General features: G+C 30.8%; 1 protein-coding gene across 1 annotated transcript; it reads right to left on the bottom strand.

Moving 5' to 3' along the window:
* Positions 1–195: 195 nt before the first annotated feature.
* LOC125822062 (MADS-box transcription factor 23-like) lies at positions 196–8,551 on the bottom strand. Its single transcript, XM_049501434.1, has 8 exons — positions 8,360–8,551; positions 1,710–1,788; positions 1,229–1,290; positions 913–1,012; positions 802–843; positions 665–706; positions 385–545; positions 196–247 (listed from the first exon to the last, which is right to left on the bottom strand). The coding sequence occupies exons 1-8, from the start codon at positions 8,539–8,541 to the stop codon at positions 196–198; spliced, it is 720 nt and encodes a 239-aa protein (XP_049357391.1). The 5' UTR covers positions 8,542–8,551.
* Between the last annotated feature and the right edge of the window lie 8,051 nt (positions 8,552–16,602).

Here is a 16,602-nt window from a genome sequence, read left to right as displayed (position 1 = left end):
GATCCTTACTGCCATCATTGACACCTACCTGTAAAAAGGTCAAAATATCAATAATTGTCTTGTAGGAAATGAATGGTTTGTAACCATGCTAGTTGTTAAGGTCCCTAGTTTTGGATTGAGTTACTGGACAATTAATTGGAAAGTCAGGCTCAACACTCAGGTCTAAACCGGCTTATGATTGCTGAATTTTGCAATTCATTCAGAGAATTGCTGGGAACTTGTTTGAGAAAGTTCTGAATCTCTGTGACTAGATAAAATCCAGCTTGTTAATATATTATTAACGTCAACTCTCTTAAACAGAGGTTTACAGTAGCAAAAGTCCTATAAAAATCTATTACATTATTAGTGCACAAAACTTAAAACTATAATTGACGTCTTACGTACCTTGAATCAGATGTTCCTACTTGCATCTCAAAATTTTGTGTCTCAGGCTGGCTTAGCTGCAGATGGATGGGGGCCTGAACTTCTCTACTCACTGTAAAGCGATACGGATATATATAGTTGATGTTTCCATTCACTGCATGAGCATCTCTTGTACCATAAGCCTGAAAGAATAAAGTTATCTTTTTTGCAGTATTAGCTTTAACTATGTAATTATGCAAGGAAACTCAAGTACTGCTAACTTTTTATACAATTCTGCATTTTCTTGTCGAATGAGATTTACCTTCTTGTAGAGTTCCAAATTTTCTTGATGTATTATGCTCCCCTGCATAAATTCAATAGGAATATGATCACGAGTTCTCAGATCAATTTTTCGATTTCTGATCTAATCATATCACATGATGAATGCTGCTATAGTACCTTTCGAGTTAGCTCTTGAATTTCATCCTTCAATATTTGCTCCTATAAAGTCAGAAAATGTTTAGTTCCAAAGACTAATTAGTTGATAGTATCATCGGATTGATTGCTGACCTTTTTCATACGGATTCCCTTTAAGCTCATTTCCAGTTGATTCTCCAGATCTGTTAGTTCTTTTACGCCCAAACCACTTACCTCCTCTCCCAATAATTGCCTATTGAATAATAATAGTCAGTGCAATTTGTTAAACTCATGTGCAAACATTGAATTCCATGAGTCCATAAATTTATCTGGTATATATATTTGTTCAAGTACAGACCAAAAATAAGATGCTATTGCCTTGAAAATCCTGATGTATGAATTGGTTCGTAAGCCTGTTTTGATGCTATATATTGTAAAGTAAAAGCATGTTTTAACGAGTAAACATTACCGTTGATTCCCTTGCAGATCCTGTAGTTGTTGCCGCAAGATCTCTGCCTCCCTCTGCCACAGCTATAGCAAGCACAATTTACTCAGGCTATATACAGATTTTGAATAATAAATAGTATACTTTCTTTTCTAGATTTTAGTTTGCAGGATTTTACATTTCAAATAACCTGCACAATAGTGTAAAAAAAGCCTGAATTTGGCCAATATTATATTGCAGTAATTCAAATGATCGTTTTAAGGTTCAAATTAAATTTATGCTTCCAAAGTTATTTACCTGAGATTCATTACAAGAATATATACCAAGCTATTTACCTGAGAATTCATGTTGTTGCTATTGCCTATATATACATTTATGATTACAAGCTATAGGAATATGAAGGTACGTAGAATAGTACAAACGAAATAATTTATCATGTATCCATTCCGGCTAAAAATAAATGAAAACAGTCAATTCAGACGATTATTTGTTGATTGAATATTACCTTGAGTTCTGGCACTGGATTATGCAATTGCTGACAATCGTCCTTCGTTTTGGTGTATCGTTCAATAACTGATTTCATGCTGTCATATATATTTACTCCCAATGTCAGCTATTTCTTCAAAATTTAATATATACGTTAATATTAAATGGTTAATTTATTATTGTTATAAATGTTTTTTACACTGTCATTGTACTAACAAATTGCATATGTAATTTTTATGGCTGTTGAAAGTTGGGAGAAAATAAAGCAAAACATCATACATGAAGATCATTATGTTATATCATTATAGAGTATATTATATACTCTGTGATGATCATCTTGTTTACTTCATGCTTATGAATTACTATTATTAAAAAATTGGTTATCTCATGATTTTTCGTTATTAATAGTTAGGGTTTGAAATAAGAGGATTCCCTCTCTCCTTCCCTCTGTATTTTAGGAGCAAATGCTTAAATTTCTATGTCAATGCCATGATTTCACAGTTTTCACCATAAACTCAAGAGGTCCTCAAACTAATTAATTAAGATATGCAAATGAAACAGTATTTTTATTGATGGGAATAATAAATCCATGAGACTTTGTTATATATGCATCAAAATAGTAAGAATATTGAGAATTTTTTTGTATAAAAATTGAGTAGTGAGCTTTTTCATTACTAATCCAAAGGTTTGGAGTCCGCAACCAAAAGGGCAACAAATTTTTTTGAAAATTTCAAAAGGATAACTAAATTATTTATCAAACCAAAAGGGCAACAAATTTTAATGACGTTTAAATCAGGGTTTTCGCCGCAAGGCGCATAAATCCATGCGTCTTACAAGGCTATGGCAGCTTTAAGCCTTACAAGGCGCAGGCCCACCTGCGTTTTGCAGGCTGTTTTTTTTTTAAAAAAAAAATCATTTTCTGAATTGAGTAAAAATTTGCGAATCGAATTCCATTTTAGCATATGAATTTATACTAAAAATTCGGGAAAAAAAAGTATGGGCGTGGGAATACTTTTCAAATTTTTAGTTTATGCTTTTTATATATATACTTTTTAATTATTTTTTAAAAAAAATTATTTATTTGTAATTTTAATATAGTATTTATTAAATTATTTTTATTCACTTTATCTAATAAATTTTTACTACTAATTGAAGTATTTTATTTTATTTTTTCGTTGAAACTTATACCGCGTGAAACTTTTACAGTATTGATTTAATTCAACATTGTAAAAATATGTCATGCGAAACTACAATGTTGATTTGATTCAGAAAATATAATGAAACAAGGTGCAAGAGGCTTGACTTGTGACAGGTGAAAACAACACTGTATACTTGAGACTTTTTTTGTTTTTTGTTTTACTTTTTTTTTTCCGAATTTTTAGTTTAAATTCATATGCTAAAATGGAACTTGATTGGCAAATTTTACACAATTCAGAAAACGATTTTTTTTTTTGCGCCTTGTAAGGCTAAAAGTTGCCATAGCCTTGTAAGGCACATGGATTTCTGCGCCTTGCGGCGAAAACCCTGATTTAAACACCGTTAAAATTAGTTATCCTTTTAATTTGATAAATAATTTAGTTGCCCTTTTGGAATTTTCGAAAAAATTTGTGGCCCTTTTGGCTCCGAACTCCAAAGGTTTGCTCCATCTAGGATCAACAGAATGAGAAAAGTCACTAGTTTCATGGGCAATTTTTTAGAATTAATTTGTCTACCTGTGTTGTCCTATTTCTATAGTCAAGTGAAGGAAATGAATTGTATACTTTGATAGCATGGATGACAATAAGGTACTTAATAGATCATGACAAAGCAAAAGTTCACTCAATATGAGGAAGAATGATCCTCATCAAACATGTCCTACAAGCAATGAAAATAAAAATTCAAAGATGGTGGAGTTTTAGAACTTAAAAGACAAAGTATATCATGAAAAAAATTTCAAAGCAAATTATGATAGTTCTATAACAGATCATGCCATCCTATGGCAAAGAGGGAAGCAGCTTCTAGTATCTCTCTTAAATATGGAGGCCATATGTTACAAATATAGAACAAGACAAAAAGTAATTACATAATTTGAAAATTTTAAAAGATGGATCAAATAAATTATATTTAATTTCTTACATTTAATATGATAAAAAACTTTGACTTTTCTCCAAATATTTTGCTACAACTTGTACAACACTTCTTTATTTGTTCCTCTCCCTAACTACCCTATATATAGTTGATGCATGAAGCATTTTGTATTTATATACGGTCTAAAAAATTTTAGAAGTGTGATGCATAAAATTTATTCTTTTGCAAGTATTAATAATTGCTTCTGTAATCTATATGCCACACAAAGAAAACTTTATCATTGCTCCGAGGGCCGCCTTTCACTAACTACACTATAATCTTCCACTTAATTAGTAGTTGGTATAGTTATCCAAGGCATAATCAAATAGTCACTAGGTATAGCTTCAACTTAAACCTACTAGTTGTATATATAAACTTTTCGAGACATTATCAAAATTAATGTTTGTTTCAAAATTGTATCAGTGGGATCTTGAGAGTCCTTTAGTCGACGAGTCAGTAAAAATTTCTTTAGTCCCTACTAAACAATAGTTCTAATAAGTTCATTAATAATCAATCGTCTTTGAGTATTAATGTCATATAAAGATATGCCAAGATTTATTTTGGCAACTTTATATTAAGTTGTACTACATATCTTTGCACTTAGCTACAAAAAGAATCCCAATTACCAATAAAAAATTCGTTGGTAAATTGATCAAATTGGTTGGCAAATTGAGTTACCAATCAAATGTCAACTTATATTAATCCGTTGCTAAAAGGCTCATCGGTAAATATTACCAACTGATTTTAATTTATTGGTAAAATTACCAACCAAAAATCAGTTGGTAAACACCCAAAGATGTTGTTACAAAATTTTGAAACATGACCCTGAAATTTCCGTTAGTAAATTCACCAACTAGTTTTTTGTTAGTATATCGTTAGTACCTTTACTAACCTTTTCAATTCGTTAGTAAATTTTTTTTTCATTATTCGATTCCATTGGTAATTATAGCAACAGATTCTATTGGTAATTATAGCAACAAATGACTGATAATAAACTTTTCCAGATACATTGGTAATGTGTTGGCAATTTTAGTAGCAGAAAATTTATGTTGGTAATTTACCAATAAATTTTAAATACTTTATTTTTGGTTTCCCAAGACCTCTTTGTTAAGGATGAAGGAGTACTTACCACTTCACTACAACCCTTGTTGGTAATAAATTTTAAATATGTTAGTATGATTATTTGTTTTTCTAATAAATTTACTAATTGATTGTTAGTTTGTTGGTAATATATCATTCATGTTCAATGTTAGTAATTGATTGACAATATGTTCAAAATATTATTAACTGAATGATTATTCAATAGTAAAATATTTATTAATTTATTGCATTTAAAAATCTAAGAACACGAATATAAATTCAAAAATATTTTTATAAATCATATTTGAATTAAACAATGCAAAATCTATGATAACAAGTTAAATTAATCTCAATATGACACATATCATTATATCAAAAAATTTAATTTGAGAACGCTTACCAAAAATATTGCAGCACAAACTGAAAATGGAAGCCTCAAAACCTGAACCAACCATCCTATTAGATATAAAAATGACCTTCCGAAGCTAATCGTGCTGACGAAATTCTCATCAGAGCACGTTTACAAAAAATGTTAAGCAAAGTCGTATTTTGGCCAAAAGTTAAAAGTTAAAACGCCTAACAAAATTCAAACCAACCATCCTATTAGACGAAAAATGACATTTCAGAGCTAACCGCACTGATGAAATTCAAATTTGAGCATGTTTCTCAAAAAAATTGACTTGATTCAAATTTTAGCCAAAAGTTAAAACGCTTAACGACACAAACTGAAAATAAACGTCTCAAAACCCGAACCAACCATCCTATGAGACCAAAACTGAACTTATATGACTAACCGCGGTGACAAAATTTCAATTCGAGCACGATTACCAAAAATATTGACTAAAGTGAAAATTTGGCCAAAACTTAAAAGTTAAAATGCCTAACGACACAAACTAAAAACGGAAGCCTCAAAACCCGAACCATCTATCCTATTACATCAAAAATGACCTTCCGCATCTAACTGCACTAACGAAATTCTCATCTGAGCACCTTTATCAAATATATTGACCGAAGTTAAATTTTGGCCAAAATTTTTAAGTTAAAACACCTAACGGCACACACTAAAAATGAAAACCTCAAAATCCGAACCAACCATTTTATTAGATAAAAAATGACCTTTAGAGTTAATTAAGCTGATGGAATTCTCATCTGAGCACGTTCACAAAAATATTGGCCAAAGTCAAATTTTGACCAAAACATAAGATTTAAAACACCTAACGGCACAAACAAAAAACGGAAGCCTCAAAACTTGAACCAACCTTCCTGTTAGATCAAAAATGACCTTTCGAAACTAATCACACTGACAAAGTTCTAATCTTAGCACGTTTATCAAAAATATTGACCAAAGTCAAGTTTTGGCTAAAATTTAAAAGTTAAAACGCCTAACGACACAAAAAGTCTCAACATTAGACGCTGATTTACCAAAAAATTTAACTTCAATTGGTAAATTTATCAACTATTCAAATATAAGTTAGTAATTAATAATTTACCAATAAATTTTATCACAGTTGGTAATAGTTACTATTCAACTAAACATTCATGTGTAATATTACCAACTAATAATTAATATGTTGGTAAAGTTTACCAATGGATTAATGATCGGTTGGCATATTACCAACTATTTTAATGGTGTTAGCAATTTACTAACTACAATCTTTATTCGTCAGCAAATTTTTTAACTAATTGGATATTGGTTGGCAAGTTTACCAACAAATTACATTTCGTTACTAATTTACCAACACATTTATATTTGGTTGGTAAATTTAGCAACACAATCTTACCATTAGTAAATGTTTGGTTAGTAATTAATTGGTAATATGTTAATAAATAATTATATAAACAATTTTTTTGTCATATTTACCAACCGATATATACTTCGTTGATAATATTACCAACAAAAGGTGTGCGTTAGCAATATTTTAGTTGGTAATCCATTGATAGAATGTTGCTAAATTTGGCGCCATTTTTTCCCGCCGTAGTTACCAACTAAAATACTTAGTTAGTAAGACTTTGGTTGGTAATCTGTTAGAATTTCATTGTTAAGTTTTAAAATATAATTCAATTAGAAATATGTTGGTAATTTGTTAGTAGAATATTAACCAACTTCAGTTTTTAGTAAAATCTGTTGACAATTTGAATTTTTTTTGTAGTGTATAGCCTCTCTACTCTACCTGCACCATGCTAAAGCAATAAACTCAAATTCCATTAAAAATGAGCAATACATTTTTTTATATATATTAAACTCAAACTCAAATCACTCTCCATCAGTCAGACTTTGACTTGTCATCATTATTTATATACAAAAGTTATTCAACTAGCTAGCTTCATGAAATATTCTTTCGCTGTTTAAGCAAGTCTATTGCTCGTTTTATTATTGTTATAAAATAAGGTAAAAAGATGGTGTCTTATACCATTATTACTACTTCTTTTCAATGATATATCACTATTGTGATTATGAGAATATCTTGATAATTTTCACACAATGATAGCAATATCCGACCTCATATGATACATAAAACTATAGCAATTTATGCATAATAAACTTCATATTGTGCTTGGTACAATAATATGATATGCATTCATTTTACCCCAGCATTACTATTTTAGTTTGGATAATATCATCATGACCCACAAACCAGTGTGTCCAACCTACTATATCTGCCTTTCTAAAAGAGACCCGGGTAAAATTTAGAGACGGATTTATAATTTAAAATTTATGAACATTATAATTAAATATGTATAATAGTCCGTGAATTCCTCAACATAATTACACGAATTTGGATCAAAATTACTAAATTCTGTTGAACTCTTGTGTACTTTTCATGCTAGATTTTTTTTATTTTTAACAATTAGCATAAAGATAAAATGTAATTAAGGAAGAAAAGGGAAGGGTATTACGCTGTAATATCCTAGAAGCAATTGAAAGAAAAAAATCAGCATCATTCAATTATATATATTAATCAGTATACGACGACTAGTGTTAATTCTGCTTATGAACGACTTAATTAATTAAATCACATAAGATCATGTCTCGAAGAGTTCCAATATGTGTATTGTTTAATTCATGGGATAATCATATAATAAGCTCTAATATTCTTTCTGTAGAACTTAATTATTAGCTCATGGTATATATATCATAACCAAAAACTGTCAATTAAAACAAAATAAAGGTTGGATCTTCATATTATAATTCTTAAATGCTCGATGCTATGAAACAGTCCAAGAGTCGATACTGTATATACTAAATATTCTCACGCAATGGTTACTTTTCTTTACTTTACTTCTTTTGTTTAGTGATTTATCAACAAAAATAAAAAATGCTGAGCAAATATCTTATTATTAGCTATATTCATCAAATTACAATGACCAAGAAAAGTCAAAATTAAAACAGACTCGTGACATTATTGCCTAGCTAATACTTTCCAATATAGCACATCTACAAATTATTACTAGTAGAAAAAAACTTGTAAATATTATAAATACCTGGTGTTAGAAAACTCATAGAGCTTTCCAGTACTAGAGAAAATAATCAATCCAACTTCAGCATCGCAAAGAATCGCTAGCTCCTTAGCTTTCTTCAACAATCCATTCCTTCTCTTTGAGAAAGTAACTTGCCTGTTCGTTGAGTTATCGATCCTTCGGATCACTATCTTTCCCCTTCCCATCTAGGGTTTTGCTTGGATCTATAATGAATTAATGAAGAGATCAATTACAATATCTATTAGATCTTTAAAAACTAAAGAAGAAGAAGAAGAAAAAAAACTTACTTGGATTAATTGTTGAGGGCTTTAGAAATGAAATCAAAGTCTTCTAAAGAGTGTGAGTAACATCATAATCAGGAAGGAGCCTTTTATAAGCTTTTGGTTTTTGGGAACAACTTAAAATGTATGTGTTTTTTTATTTAATTATAGTTTATTGTTTTGGTAAATATATTTTAAGTTGATAAGTGGTACTATTTTTTAATAGCGCCGTCGCGTATGATTTACTGACGCGTGGGGAATCCAAGAGTTCCCTAATAATTCTAAATGGGGTAAAATCATTTTCCCATTTTAGTAACCTTAAACTATATCCATAAAAGAAAACCCTTTTAAGGTAAAAAAAAATAAAATATCAGAGATCTCTCTCATTTATAGGCTTTTGGATATTGATAAACAGCTAGACTCTTTGGTTACTTTCGAGAATTTTCACGTGACCTTGCTTCTTTTACCTCCCTGTCAAAAAAGGTAAATTTTTACTAATATCTCCCTTTTCTTTATTTTTATTTATATACTTTTTTTTAACGCCTAATAGTTTTCCTAAAATCATGGCATGCACAAGGAGCTAGCTAGTTACATTAGAAATTTGAGTGGAAGAGATATCATGTCAAGTCAGTAACTTTCTTTGTTTTCTATATTCTTTTCCTTAATTTATACGTAAAAGAAAGTGATTTCGCAGTCAAGTCGTTATGGAAGAATGTAGGTAAGTTTTTTTTACAAGGAGTTCAACCATTTAATCAATATGCATATGCTCCAAGTTTTTGCCCACGCATTATGCCTGTTGTGGGATTCAATTAATCGAGGATTTTCTGTCCACATGTCAAGCAAACACATGCATGATGCTGATAGATTAGGTTAGTTTGAAATAGAAACAAATTAAAGAAAGACATATGGTTTGATTTGCTGTTTAATTAAAGGGTTAATTACACTAAAATTAACCCTTAAATTCTGTTATATTTCTAACCCTTTCAAGTTTGTTGGAAGAGACAAAAACAAAATGGGGTCGACAAACACGTGAAGGATGGAGGATTCAGAAACAAAAGAAAGACATAAGGTTTGATTTGATGTTTGATTAAAGGGTTAATTACACTAAAATTAACCCTTAGATTGTGTTATATTTCTAACCCTTTCAAGTTTGTTGGAAGAGACATAAAAACAAAATGGGGTCGACAAACACGTGAAGGATATTGGAGGATTCGACAATCAAGAAGAAATGCAAGTACATATATGGAGTGCACGCCTATATATTTCATTATTTATATCTCCACCTTATTATTATAAGCAAAATCGTACTAATTACTTATACTACTTTGATCCTCTACATTTTTCTGCTTTCCAAATTTCTACCATCAAACCCTAATAAAATCTCAACTAGTATTGTTGGGTGTGCGAATAAAATTTAATATTAATAGTTGTAAAGAAAAAAGAGTTGCTTATAAAATCTTAAATATTCTTAATAGTATCGAGACATGTTAGAGTAAATTGTAGGGATTTGAATCAAAACTAATAATATGATGTACTAAGAATATTTTTAACCCAACAATTAAATCAGAGAAAATAATTTAACGGAATAAGTATGAAAAATGATAAAGTATGGCAAGCTTAGTCATGCCTTTGAGCGCCTATGGACCAATTTACAATATTTACCCGTAGCTTTGAAGATAATTAATCCTTTTAGTTTAGAGAAATTTGGAGATAAGTATCGTAAAATGGTGAGGGTGATTTGTCGAATTGGCATTGGCCAAGGCCACGTGAACACTGTTATATTGTGATTAAACCAATGAGATTCGAACAATAATAGTAGTTAACTAAAGGGGAAATTCGATCCATTTTATACCTCCAATGACCAATAAGACAGGTGTCAATCATCAGCAAATGATAGATCTTTCAAAGACCAAGAAGAAAGCTATTATCAACTTCCTGTTACTTTTTATTAAAAAAATGTCCACTACTTCTGTTCTGACTCAACAAACCCTGCAGGTGCATGTATTTGTGTATTAGGGTTGCCAAATAAATCTGAACGGATCAAAATATTTTGAAATAAGTAGTAAATAATGGAATGAGTTAAGTAGTAAAATTGAATTATTAAATTGATGAATTAATGATCTGTCAATTAATTCACCCAAACTCAAACATGCTAGATACTGAATAGTAGTATTTAATATTAAAGATAAAATAAACACAAAAAAAAAGTTATCTTTTAATTTTTCAAACTAAATAAATATTGGCGGATAACTGTTTTTAGTATAATAGACAAATAAAAACTAAGAGGAAATTAAAGTACTAAGTTTGTGATGCGAAGAGTGATGTATAGTGGAACAAGGCACATGGAATTCAAAGTCTACCAAGTTTAAGAAGATATGCTTTTTTTGGAACTCACATATGATATATCCAAATTTATTTATGGGTAATGCTAAATGGTCAGAAAATTTAATCAGAAATTTAATAAGTCAAGAATATTTTTTTTATTTTAAAATAAATTGATCGTTTTTCCATTTTTTAATTAAAAGGTATTAAAGTTAAATAGGTAAAAATGTTAAAAAAAGTAAAATAATATAGTGTGAAATATGTTATTTTACCATTCTGGTCAAATTTTCTCGCCAAGATTTTTCCTTAATTTTTTTAGTTAATTAGTTCCATCTTCTGTTTGATGATGTCAGGTAGGAGACAGTTTTGGTTTTACAAAAGAAGCTTCAGGTGGTTGTCACGCCCTGAGCCTACACCCTGGACGTGGCCGACACTCGAAGACCATTGTTGGCTCCAAGCGAACCCTTGGCCTGGCTTTCTGAACTCAGCGGAAGACTTAAACATAAGAAAATATAACTCCTACATAACTTGAGAAATAATAGTTTAGCCAAAGTGGCAACTCAGTCTTTAAACAACATCTGAATGATAATGTAAAGACAACTGAACTACTAACTGTCTAACTGTCTATGAAGCCTCTATAATACTGAGATGGATGTTGGGACACACCCCACAACATCATAATAAAGAAAAAAACTAGGAAAGCGAAATAAAAGAGTCCTCCGGAATGCAATGAGGCTCAACACTGACTCTGGAGTGCTCAACTGAATCAACGGCGTGCTGGATGCTGATCCTGGTTACCTGCGTCTGCATCATAATAGGATGCAAGCCAACTGACATCAGTACATTGAATGTACGAGTATGCGAGTTGGAATGCTAAACCACAACTTAAGCTTGAAAGGAGTACAAATGAACACTTACCTTCGCTCTGTTTAACTCATGAATAACTGAACTCAATATAAAGCAATAAGACACATGCAATATATATAAATCTTGTAAAATAGTGTAAACAACTTAGTTCGTTAAGGATAAAGCAATAACAAACTCAACTTTACTAATATATAAAAGTAATATAACTTTAGTGGGAGATTCTCTAACCGACAACCACCATTATGAGCCTAAGTGGTGATACATCGTCTTGTCCACGCTGCCAAAACTGTCCTATACTTTGTCGTCATATAGAACGCTTAACTTAGTGGATCCACTAGTCTATGCTAAAAGCATCTTAAGGAGTCATCTAAAAAGTATGATTATTTACTACCCATGATGGCTACACGGTTTATGGAGACTTGAGTTAATATGAACTCGCATCCCCACATCGGTGCTCAATACTACTCCCAAAATATACTTAGCTCATATGTTTGTAAAAACAAAACTCTTTCTTTGAATTGAGATAATTACTCAAAACTTAGCTTAAAAGCTCTCTTGGAATCGATGTTCCCTTTCTTGCTCAAATGTGAAAACATTTATAAACTCTTTGGGAATACTTAGTCCCCTTATAGCTTTTTGAGAAATGAACTCAACTCTTTACTCTTTGCTTAACTTGACACTTGAGCCTAAAAACGAAGTTAAAACGTTTGTTAAAGACTCTTGAAAACTTTAAGAAACTTGGCTTTGACTTGCTTCTTAACTTCTAGACTTTGACTCTTAACTTCTTTGACTTTGATCTTAACTTTCCTTGAATTGGATTATGGATTCAAGGTTCATGATATCATGTTTATGGATGATTTCATGCTGTTTAGATGTACCTTAGAGTGTTGGAAACAACTCGAAAACATAGGTACATTGCTTGGGAACAAGTACGAAAAGGTGGGGAACGAATGAGGAGAGATGGCATCCCTGTCGCTCTGCCCTCAAACTTCAGAGAAGTCTGGTTGGTGCTCTGGCTGGCGCGACATGCCAGAGGCCAAACTTCAGAGAAGTTTTTGTGGCGCTCTAGCAGGCGCGACTCCCAGCCCTTTTGCACAGTAACTTCCGACTTTTCTCTTTCGTTCTTCCTCTCTAAACCTCCCTAACTTCCATAGTTCCTTCCCCAAACACTTAGGATCCATTGTACTCTCGATATACAACCAATCTAACTCGAAAAATAACTCGGAAACATGAATCAACTCACCCCCAAACATCAACAACTCAACCAACAAAAAATCTACAATTTGTTCTTCAATAACCTTACTTCTTCAACATGTAAACAACTCAAAACAATTGGATTGAAACAAGTTGGTGTGTGGGTGAACTAACCCAACACGAAAAGATCTCAAATACCTTAATAGGGATTACCCCCGACGAATTCCACTCGCAAGCTTGGATGATCTTGACGAATTCTTGCCTTTTTCTCCCTTTCTTTCTTCTTTTCTCTCTTCTCTAAGCCCTAAGCGTATTTCTCAATTCTCCAAACTGACTAAGTCATGTTTTTACCCCAATAAATCCCTAAAATCAAATTAGGAAATTAATTAGAGAAAAGACTACTTTGCCCTTCCCTAAAACCGGATTGGACTTTCCTCAATCCAACAACCCAACTTCCTAAAGACATATCTCACTCATACGATGTCGAAATCGTGCAATCTCGGCGGCATTGGAAAGATCTCTCCAAGGCTTTCCAACCATATCAAGAGTTGTTCCTAACTCCTCCTGAGCTAGGAGTTATGGCCGTTTGAAAATGGCCAAAACTCACTTTCTTAACTTAGACAATTTCCAGATTTCCTTATCTTTTCCAAAAATCAATACTTTCATATTTTAAACTCTTTATAGTCGTTTCTAGGTGCGAGATGTTACAGTGGTTTTATCACATATAAGTACTACTTAATACTCATTAATTCATGAATTATTTTCCTCATTTATCAACACTACAAAAAAAAAAACTCTCAAAAATATGTATGCTTAGTAATGTACTAATCTCATGATTTTAATCAATTTATCAGTTATATTGTATATTTTTTGTAATAATATTTTGTTATAGGAAAAAAAATATTTGAACAAAGGACATCAATTTAAAGAGATTTGATGGTATATATATATATCTTTGTGTTTACGACTATACATACTCTTAAGTTAAAGAATTATTTCTTCTAATAGTGTTTAATTTTCAACAAACATTTATTTATAAATAAGGGTAACTTTATAAATTATATCTTAGATTTATTCTTCTTCTTAATGAATGAGCAAAAGCAACACTCATTTTGAAACCGAGGAAGCAGTACTAATTGAAGATAGATCTAGATCGCGTATAAATGGTTGTATGATGTTAAAATTTTCAAAGTTGGATCTCCCTTAAGAATATACATGGTAAGGGTCAAGTCAAATCCCCCGACATCAAAAAATAATATTTGCCAACGGTTTGACCTTATTCCATCTCATATTTTTTTGTACCTGGACCCAGTCATTCATGTACTCATTTGGGCTTTGCCCAAATCTCAAAGTGACAACCTGGGCTCATACAATTTTACACTTATAACCTATCTTTGAATTTTTAACTATTCTTTTTTTTTTAGTTGAATCATCATAGTTCTAATATGAATCTGAGATTTTAATGATTCATCATAACAAGAGAGTTCCAAATGATTTAAGGAAAACAAATAATAAAAGTCATATTCCACAAAAACAAATTCTAGAAAGGAACTGGGAAAAAGAGTATTGATCAAGAGGCCCGTGAGTAAGTATCAAAATAAAGATTAAAAAAAAAGGGTCAATTACATAAATCCCATAGTTTTAATATGAAATTACAATCTATCCCTAATAAGTTTCTAATTACATTAATTCCTTAAAAATTAAAAAAATCGGATACAATAATTGTAGCTCGGATACATAAAATACTGTCTCGGATACATTAATATGTAGCTCGGATACACTAAAAACTAGCTTGGATACATAATATATGTAGCTCGGATACATTAAATATTGGCTCGGATACATTAATATGTAGTTCAGATACATTAACAAATAGCTCGGATACATTAAATACTGACTCAGATACATTAATATGCAGCTCAGATACATTAAAGAAATATGAGATTTTGGAGATTTTCAAAGTAATAGGGGATAATGGAAATAAATGAAACAAAAGGTGTGTATTTCTATAATTTGTCCAAAAAAAAAAAGATAATCATGAACTTATATTTTAATATTATCCCCGAAAAGAAATACTTAAGAGTTAAGACTGCTTTTTCTTTTTTTCTCTATCAAATGAAAGCTCCAAAGCCTATTTGCATAGCCTAAAGTCAGAGAAGAAATAAGAAGCGCAGATTATAAAAGTATATTCTAACTTTATACAGGTGAAAACAATCATAAATTATTTCATAGAGTGATTTTCTTCTTTTTTAAAAAAAAAATTATACACTCAGGATAAAGTAGTATTGTTGGCTTAATAATTAAAGATTCCATTCAAATGCTAAATAAACCAGTAATTAATCAAATGATGTTAATTAAGGTCTAATCATAATCGATTTCGAATAAATCATCACTTCCAATCACGCTTGTCCTTTTGGAGCCTTTGCTTTTTACAAAGGTTTAATTATACCTTTATTCGACCTCGAGCAAAAACGTTGGAATATATATGTTTTGATTTTCCACCATATACCCACACGTTACTCTTCTTGATAACCAAAATATGCTTTGATTTTTTAGCATATCTCTTAGGCATGAGCTTCTATTATTCAGGCTTTTGTTCCCACAATCCACAAGATGATCTATTTCGAGTTCAACTGAACGCACTATTTTCAGTTCTAGCGCGCTAACTATGTATTTAAGAGACAATATTACGGGTTTTAAAGCTACTTTTAAAATATTCTTACTTATAACAGTTTAATTACGGGCTATAACAGATCACATTTTATTTAAAAATTAATTAAAATTTTACTTTATTAAATAAATAGATTTTATTATTCTATATTTATTATTAAATGATATAAATAAATAATCTACCATAATTATCTTTTACACATTTATAGGAAATTTACCTTGATTCTTGTTCCTTTTTTACTTTTACAGATCAGACCACACCCCTAATCTCACAACGCCTCTTCTAGTCAGTAACCCACCACCCCACTTTCAAAAAGTAAAATTTTCCATTGTAACAATTATCCATTCCTCTTTCACCCCATCAATCATCTTCCATTCAAACCGTTTCTACATCTCAATATCACCTGCTAAATCAGAAAATATTCAATCTACAATCAGAAAGAAAGGGCGATTTCACAATACTAAGAATCAAGTTTTCAAGATTTTCGTTAAAACATGTCGAAGGAATCAAAGCATACTTCTAGAAAGAGTCCCAGATTAGTAGAAGCGAGTTCTACGGTTGGAATAGAGCCTCCGACGTTTAACATATTGATTCAAACGCCACCACATAACAAGAATGCAACTCCAGCAAAAAAAGTTGGTACTTCTCAAAAATAAGAAGCAGATTACAAGAAAGAAGAAGAAAACTCAGTTTATTTATGAAGGAGGCTTCAAAATTCCAATATTAAAAAAAGGCAAAAAAGTGATTAGGGTAAATATTTTATTTAATTTATTTTTCAATTATTAAATTTAGTAGAATTTTTGTTATAACAATTTATTTATGTATATTATTTGTGGCATGAATTTTGTTTTAATGTTTGACATGAAATTGATGTGACATAACCATACATCTGTATAGTTACTATCATGGAATTGATATTATTATGATTATTA

This window comes from Solanum verrucosum, unplaced genomic scaffold (assembly GCF_900185275.1).
Source record: "Solanum verrucosum unplaced genomic scaffold, falcon-dt-bn FXZP01000103.1, whole genome shotgun sequence".
Classification (NCBI taxonomy): domain Eukaryota; kingdom Viridiplantae; phylum Streptophyta; class Magnoliopsida; order Solanales; family Solanaceae; genus Solanum; species Solanum verrucosum.
Note: the sequence above shows the minus strand (reverse complement) of the source record. Positions and strands in the feature narration are given on the sequence as shown.